We start from the raw sequence: 7,952 nt of genomic DNA, 5'->3' as shown, positions 1-7,952 counted from the left end.
ACGCCAACCTCAACCCGTACACGGCCGACGTCGCGTCCTTCTCGCCGGGCGGTGTCTTCTGGCTCGTGCTCACGACCAAGGCGACGCCGGTCGCCGAGATGAACGACGACGTGGCATACGTGACGGGTCAAGTCATCATGCACGACAAGCAGTCGACGCTGGCCATGACCATGTTCAACGTGCAAGGCGTCTTCCTCCGGCGCATCGGCCGCCTCACGCTCTACGGCAACCTTCCGGACGCGCGCGTCGAGCTCGTGTACCCGTCCATGACGGCGTCGACGTCATCGCCCGCGACGATCGCTGCCGCAAACAATGCGTCGTCGTCTCTGTCGACCAACAAGTCGGCGCCGCTGGACGACGAGCAAATGCACTTTGAAGTCTCGCCGCCCCGCTTTTCCAAATCCCTTCTTCCTCTCGTCTCGTACATGCTCATCACCGCATGTCTGCGTAGCTACAATGGCCAGCAGCAACAGCGCCTTCGCACGGGCCAGTCGCTCGTCGATCAGTGCAGCTACACGCTCGACATGAACATTGGGTCGCCCGAGACCAACCGAGACGCGTCGGTCGCCCCGGCCTCCATGCTCCACCAGCACTCGGTCGCGGGCCTCAATGGTATTGTGGGCAGCGACGGCTGCCAGCTGTACTGGAGTGCCAACGTGACGTACGTCGGCGAGAACTTTGACGTCTTCTTCTCGAAAGCGTCGCACTATGCGATCTTGATGGCGCTGCTGGCCATGTTCCAGATCTACCTCCTGCTTCGGCAGCTGCAGCTCTCGTCGACGCAGGCCATGGCGGCCAAAGTGAGTCTCCTCACGGTCGGCGCCCAGGCCATCGTCGACTCGTACTTGTGCCTCGCGCACTTGACGGTCGGCATTGTCGCGCAGCAGATCTTTACGCTCTTTGCGACCGTCTCGTTCTTCGAGCTCATCATTTTCTCGATTTTCGAGATGCGGTATCTCTTGGTCATCTGGAAGGCGCGCCGGCCGCAGAATTTCACCCAAGGCTGGCTGCTCATGCGGCGCGAGCTCACGACCTTGTACTCGCGCTTTTACATTTCGCTGCTCACGGGTCTCTGCCTCATCTACTATGCCTGGGTACGCGCTCCTTGTATGGAAAGTGATGCTACTCCGTCGTCGTCTGTATTAGCACTATCTCAACGTGCTGGTGGTGCTCGCCTTTTCGTTCTGGGTGCCGCAGATCGTCCACAACGCGCACCGAGAAGTGCGCAACCCGTTCGATTGGGTGTACATGCTCGGCATGTCGGTCTCGCGCCTCTTTTTGCCGCTCTACTTTTACGGCTGCCCAAGCAACTTCTTATCCGCATTGCCCGTGGTACGTGCTTCGATCCCCTCGTGTGATGTTGTTTTGATGGCATGCTGCGTAGTATCAAATGCAAGCGCAGCCAGGAATGTGCTATCTCCTCGTCGGCTGGGTCGCCTTGCAAGTACGTGCAATTGCCTCTGCAATCGTGTCGAAGCGTCGTTTATCGCATGACTAGATTGCGGTGCTGCAATTGCAGCAACGCTGCGGCCCGCGCTTCTTTGTGCCCGCGCGGTTCCTCCCCGTCAAGTACAACTACGAGCGCCGCATCAACGCCGACCAAATGTCACTCTTGCGGGCCAACCACGGCGACGAGATTGATTGCGTCATCTGCATGGTCGGTTCTTGTCGCGTGTCAATCAATATGGATCGTTGACGTAAATTGTATAGGTCGAGCTCGACATGGACGCCCGGGACTACATGATCGCTCCGTGCGACCACATCTTCCACCGTCCGTGCTTGCAAGAGTGGATGCAAGTCAAGATGGAGTGCCCCACGTGTCGCTGCGCGCTCCCCGAGCCCTAAGTGGCCGCGTCTAAACGTTGTATATTTATACAAGACGACCCGTGTGCCCTTGTGTAACCCAATGCGACTCGATTCTCTCGTTGGAGGTCGGAGAAGAAATTGAAACATTGAACAAATAGATGAAGATATTAGAGTAGACCATGCGGCGCAACATGATCCGGTACGATTGTGGGTCGCATCGCCGGCGTCAACGCCACACAACGACGTGCAAGGTCCTATTTTCCACGCCTCGCAGCCCGCGCAAAGGGTCGGGACATGCTGTTGGCGGCTTGGAGCATCGAGATACGCTCTTCTGGATCCATCCATGGATTGTCTGGTACCAGCCGAGCTCGAATAGAATCGCACCAGACGCATAAATAAATGCATGTGGCGGTGCTGGTGTCAAATGCTTCGGGGGTGCAGGACGGTTGCAATGGCCGGTTCAAGTCCCGCTTTCTCTTGGAGGTGTCATGTCGCGTACTCTTTGGCAAAGCCAACGGCGGCGAGCGTGATGCGCCCGTATGATGACACCAAAAGAGCGTTCCGGCACGCAGATCGTAGTGCGCGGGACGACGGGCATGCAAGGTCTCGAGACCCTTGGCGGCCGCACGAGCGACGGAACTGGGCGGGAGGAGGCGAGCTCTTGACGGCCGCACCAGGCTCTCCTTGAGATAGCCATCGACTCAAAAATCAACTGCGGCCGAGACGTACAGTATGAAGAGAGAGACAACGAAAGGTATCCCTCCTCTGGCCCGTGCTCCGCGCCTGTGTCAACGTCTGGCGCGTCCGGAACGATCGCGTCTTTCGCGCCGACCTCCCGCTGCCAAGTCCATGGACGATTGCCGTCAAGGCGGCGTGGGTCGCCCACCTGCACTTGCACCACAGCCTCGTACAAGAGCCCGAGCAGCCTGCTCTTCCTCGGCTTCTCCAGCCCTTCGCCCAACACGAGTGGCCGCGACGTCACCTCGTCCCGCAGATCGCGCTCCTGCCACCGCCTGCCGAAGTCAAGTTCCTTAACAGAGTGCCCACAAGGAAGAAAGTCCGACAATTCACTTTAGCATAGTTTGATCTCTTGTAATAGACGACCCACTTCAACAACAATGAAAGGTGTCCCTACCCAAGGAAACGGCCCTAGCACATTATTTTTCTGCCAGGAGAGAGACGTGCGTCGCACGCTTCAGGACTGGCAAGATGACGCACTCGAAAGGACGTTTGTGTTGGACAATAGGTTCGTCGTATTTCTTGTGCTATTGGAGGAGCTGTACTATCTCCGCGGCAGTTGGTCGCGTCGAGGGGTCGTGTGCAACGCACCGAAGGGCGAGGGCATGGTACCCGTCGTCGGGTACCTCGAGGAGGTCGGTTGTCGCCGTGCCAGCGTGGACATGCAGCATGGCTTTGCCAAAGAAGTCCATGTTGCCATGGGTTGCAAACCACATTAGCTCGATCATCATGACGCCAAACGAAAAGATGTCGGCGGCGGCGGTGGCTGCAGCCTTGGAATGGCGAGCCTTGGGGGCCATCCAGTAGTTGCGGGGCGGCCGTGGGGGATCGTGTATCGTCAGTTTTAGTATTCTTGCTACCCGCGGTAAGCTCTCGCGAAGTGCTGCCTCATAGGACAAGCCAACTTCGGCGAGCTTGATGCGGCCGTCGGTCGCGATGAGGATGTTGTGCAAATGCAAGCGACCATGTGCGACGCGGTGGCGGTGCAGATGCTCGAGGCCCTTGGCGACGGCGAGTGCGATCGTCACGGGGGGCATCGTGTTCTTGCGTGACGAGACGTAGTCACGGAGACTGCCACCGTCCATGTACTCGAAAATGAGCTTGGGGCGGGCCGATGCGACGTCTGCCACCGCGAGCAGCGAGACAAGGTACGGCGATCGCAGCCTAGTACGTGGTGTGCAATGAGTCACGACTGCATACATCTGATTCACGCACTGGTAATAGGTCTGCACGTGACGGCCAAAGTCGTCGATGTGGCCAAAGAAGCGAAACGTCTTGACGAGTACGTCGCGGCTGCGATAGACGCCTTTGGCGGTGACGCAGCTCAAACTGGCCCCGAGCGACTCGAGCTCGTCGAGCTCGTTGGACGAGACCATGGGCACTAGTCATAGACACGTATCAGGCCCTTGCTGTGGGTATTTGCACACGTACCTTGTGTCGACTGCTTTGGCGAAGACATGGGCGTGTACGATGCTGTCGCGATGGCGTCATTCACACCAGCGAGGAATTGCCGGGTGCGACAGCCCGCTTGGTCGGCAGCGGGACACTTGCACTTGCAGAAGAAGCACATGAGCAGCAGCGTCAAGATAGCTGCGACTGCTAAAAGCACCGATGCGTACGCGGCAAGGGCCATGGCGGCATGCGAGCAATCGTTGAAATGTGAACACGTCCATCACAGGAACTCATGAACAATTTGTATCAGGATGAGAGTGCTGGTCTTTGTCGGGTTGTAAAAGGCGGCATGTGCCACATCGAAATTTCGACAAACTGCAAGCAGCTGTGTCGTCCCATCCAGTATCCGGAAGAGAGTGATGGGCTTTGTTGGGTTGTAAAAATTGAGCTCGAAGGTCACAATTGAATTTGACCCATGGCCCTTGCCCCGTACGTGTGGGTGCTTTTAGCGGTCGCAGCTATCTTGACGCTGCTGCTCATGTGCTTCTTCTGCCGCAAGTGTCCCGCCGCAGTTCAAACAAGCTGCCGCAGTCGGCGGTTCCGCGCTGGGGTGCATGATGCCATCGCGACAGCACCATACTACGCACCCATGGCTTCGCCAAAGCAGTCGACGCAAGGTGTACTGAACGCTATGCAGATAACCAACAAGGGACTTATATATATTCATTGGATAGTACCAATGATCTCGTCCAACGAGCTCGACGTGCGCGAAGCGCTTTGGCATGGCACGACCTGCGCCGCCGCCAAGGGCGTCTACCGCGGCCGCGACGTACTCGTCAAGACGTTTAGCTTCTTTGGCCACATCGACGACTTTGGCCGTCGCGTGCAGACCTATTACCAGTGCGTGAATCAGATGTATGCAGTCGTGACTCATTGCACACCACGTACTAGGCTGCGATCGCCGTACCTTGTCTCGCTGCTCGCGGTGGCAGACGTCGCATCGGCCCGCCCCAAGCTCATTTTCGAGTACATGGACGGTGGCAGTCTCCGTGACTACGTCTCGTCACGCAAGAACACGATGCCACCCGTGCCGATCACACTCGCCGTCGCCAAGGGCCTCGAGCATCTGCACCGCCACCGCCTCGCACACGGTTGCTTGACCCTGAGCAGCGTCCGCATCGCGACCGACGGGCGGATCAAGCTCCCCGATTGCGGCTTTTCTTATGATGACGCATACCTCGCGACCTTACCGCCGGTAGCAGGAATGCCGGAAATGATGTGGGATCCCCCACGGACCCCGGGCAATTACTGGAAGGCCCCCGAGGCTCTTCATTCCAAGGGTGCAGCCACCGCCGCCGCTGACATTTTCTCGTTTGGCGTCATGATGATCGAGCTAATGTGGCTGAGAACGCATGACAACAGGGACCACTTTGGCAAAGCCATGCGCTACATCCGTGCTGGTACGGCGACAACCGACCTCCTCAAGGTACCCGACGACTGGTACCATGCCCTCGCGCTTCGCTGTGTCGCACGCGACCCCTCGACGCGACCAACTGCCGCGGAGATTGTACAACATCTCAAACAGCATACTACGACAGAAGACGACGATACTATCGTCTAACACAACTGTCATTTCGAGGGTGTCATCTTGTCAGTCGATTGAACACGCGTCATTCCCTTCCCTTTCGCAACCCGACTTGCTACTCTCTTGACGTTGTATCAGCAACGCTTGGACACGCCATGGACCCCGGCCTGTGACACCTGTTTGCTAAGCGTCAATCAAATTGAGATCATATGGCACCAGAAGCATGGCAGTATATGATCCACTTGGGCAATGTCATGGAGCGTGTCCAAGCCGGCACGTTTTCGGCGAGGCGGACAAGGATGCACGCCGCACGGCTTGCGAGGAATCGGTCTTGGCATGAAACTCGCTAACGTTAGAGTGAACCGGCCAGCTTTCTGCAGTAGTTTTCTTGGTCACACCCAAGGGAATATAAAGTGTCTCTTCAAAATTGTGACATCGAGCCGATGGTCTATCAAACCCGGCTTGGCCTAAATGCACACAGAACAGATGGTCCGGACTCGGAGGCGTTTGCATGCTACATGCCTCCCTCACCTCCCCTTACCCCAGGGACTGGTAGAGCACATCTCTTTACCCTCAAAACCCCCCGAACCCGGCGCTTTGATGAGCATAAGTACCTCCTAACTCTCCAAACCCCGTTGAGGCTGATGTTAGCGCATTACACACACCTCCTTTCTGGCCAATGAAAACCCGCCAAACCCCTGTGGACCATCTGCTCTGTGTGCAGTAAGGCTATTTGATCAAACCCTTGGTCACGTCCATCGACATTCAGAGGTCCAATTTTCATTCGACAATACGTACATCAACAGTGTGCTGTTCAAAGATGCGTACGATCTCGGCGGCGGTTGGTCGCATCGACGGCGTGTGGGCCACGCAGCGAAGCGCGAGGTCTTGGTACCAATCCGATTCGCCGAGGAGGCCGTTCGTCGCCGTGCCTGCTTGAACGTCCATAATGGAAGCGGCAAACTGGTCCATGCAGCCATGTTGTTTGCGCCACATGAGCTCGATCAGGACGACGCCCAGTTGGTAAATGTCGGTGGCCGTGCCTGCATCGTTGGCCTTGAGCGCCTCGGGGGCGACCCAGTAGTTGCGTGGCAATCTCGCAGACGCGCTGGGTACGTAGCTGGACGCCGATGACATCGACGACATCCTTTTCTTGCGCTTTGGTAACTCTTTGAGCGTCGCGTTCTCGCGGGCAAAGCCAAAGTCGGCGAGCTTGATGCGGCCGTCGGATGCGACGAGAATGTTACGCAGTCGCACGTCGCGGTGCACAACCTCGTACTGATGCAATCCCTGCAGACCCCGGGCCACCGCAAGCGCAATGGTCTCGGGGGAGTATGCCTGATGCTCCCGGTAGCTGTAGTCGTCAAGGTTGCCGCCGTCCATAAACTCAAACACGAGCTGCGGGTTATTTGACTCGACGTCGGCGACGGCGAGCAACGATACGAGGTACGGGGACCGCAATCTAGAAAGGCGGGCGTGCGCCTGTTTATCGAACACAGAGATAGCGGCTGGACGTACTGGTACAAGGTCTGCGCTTGGCGGCCAAAGTCGTTAAAGTGGCCAATGTAGTTGAACGTCTTGAGCGCCACGTCGCGGCCTTGGTAGATGCCCTTGGCGACAACGCTGTACATGCCACCGCCGAGCGTCCCAACGATCTCGAGCTCATTGGACGAGATCAATGGCACTAACAGACGGTTGTCAATTCATCACCGCCGCAGTGGAGTACCTTGTGCTGGCTGGCGCGGCGACGCAGCCCTCGTGTACGGCGTCTTCTTGAGGGCACCTTTAACGCCAGAACGAACCCACGAGGCGCGAGAGGCCGCTTGGAGCTGGCGGCGATAGATGCACCCGAGCACGAGCAGCGCAGCGACGGCGATGAGGGCCCATGCATAGGCAGGCAGCGCCATGGGTACGATGGCTCTTTCCCAGTCGCTGGATTGGAGTGATGTCGTCTGTAAAATGCGGCAGATGCCGAATCCAATGGCCTTTATGCATTGGCTTAAAAAGACAGCAATGCGCCAATGGGCGCGTTCGATTTGGAAGGAAATGGTCCAATCCGACGTCGGCGACAGGTTGGAACCATGGCAGCACAAACAGCGAGCCCGGGGCTGGCGCTGGCGCGGAAGCTCGGCGCGCTTGGCTGCCCCGTTGACGTGCGCAGCGATGCGCTCGAGGCGCTCTATGGCAATCCCTCCATGCGGCTCCAAGGCTTCTTGCACTGGTTCGTGCATGCGCTGGACGACGAGAGCTCGCTGGCAGCGCAATTCGATGCGAACGACCGGGCGCTCTTGGCCTCGATGGACCTTTTAGACGGCGCCGCCTTGGCCGCCAAAGAGCGCGAGATATTTGGCTCTCTGGGCGATGCCATGGCCGATGACGACGAGGACGACGACGACGCCGAGGATGAAGGTGCGTTGCAGGAAGAGATTGC

The 7,952-nt window shown here is 57.9% G+C and overlaps 4 protein-coding genes across 4 annotated transcripts; 2 read left to right on the top strand and 2 right to left on the bottom strand.

The window, feature by feature from the left end:
• Nucleotides 1-98: 98 nt before the first annotated feature.
• Nucleotides 99-1,845, top strand: SPRG_16480 (hypothetical protein; the record flags this gene model as incomplete). Its single annotated transcript, XM_012355907.1, has 5 exons — nucleotides 99-1,094; nucleotides 1,147-1,332; nucleotides 1,385-1,444; nucleotides 1,499-1,657; nucleotides 1,711-1,845. 5 exons carry the CDS (start codon nucleotides 99-101, stop codon nucleotides 1,843-1,845), a joined length of 1,536 nt encoding a protein of 511 aa, XP_012211297.1.
• A 1,226-nt stretch (nucleotides 1,846-3,071) lies between these two features.
• SPRG_16479 (serine/threonine protein kinase) lies at nucleotides 3,072-4,114 on the bottom strand (the record flags this gene model as incomplete). The annotated part of the gene is made up of 3 exons (XM_012355906.1): nucleotides 3,072-3,708; nucleotides 3,760-3,925; nucleotides 3,976-4,114. 3 exons carry the CDS (start codon nucleotides 4,112-4,114, stop codon nucleotides 3,072-3,074), a joined length of 942 nt encoding a protein of 313 aa, XP_012211296.1.
• A 561-nt stretch (nucleotides 4,115-4,675) lies between these two features.
• On the top strand, nucleotides 4,676-5,626 carry SPRG_16478 (serine/threonine protein kinase; the record flags this gene model as incomplete). Its single annotated transcript, XM_012355905.1, has 2 exons — nucleotides 4,676-4,836; nucleotides 4,888-5,626. The coding sequence occupies 2 exons, from the start codon at nucleotides 4,676-4,678 to the stop codon at nucleotides 5,555-5,557; spliced, it is 831 nt and encodes a 276-aa protein (XP_012211295.1). The 3' UTR covers nucleotides 5,558-5,626.
• A 640-nt stretch (nucleotides 5,627-6,266) lies between these two features.
• Nucleotides 6,267-7,469, bottom strand: SPRG_16477 (TKL/LISK protein kinase). The gene is made up of 3 exons (XM_012355904.1): nucleotides 7,248-7,469; nucleotides 7,040-7,205; nucleotides 6,267-6,983 (listed from the first exon to the last, which is right to left on the bottom strand). Exons 1-3 carry the CDS (start codon nucleotides 7,426-7,428, stop codon nucleotides 6,302-6,304), a joined length of 1,029 nt encoding a protein of 342 aa, XP_012211294.1. The 5' UTR covers nucleotides 7,429-7,469; the 3' UTR covers nucleotides 6,267-6,301.
• Nucleotides 7,470-7,952: the final 483 nt, after the last annotated feature.

The sequence above is a fragment of the Saprolegnia parasitica genome (assembly GCF_000151545.1).
Source record: "Saprolegnia parasitica CBS 223.65 unplaced genomic scaffold supercont2.331, whole genome shotgun sequence".
NCBI lineage: Eukaryota > Oomycota > Saprolegniomycetes > Saprolegniales > Saprolegniaceae > Saprolegnia > Saprolegnia parasitica.
This window is presented reverse-complemented; position numbering and strand designations above follow the sequence as displayed.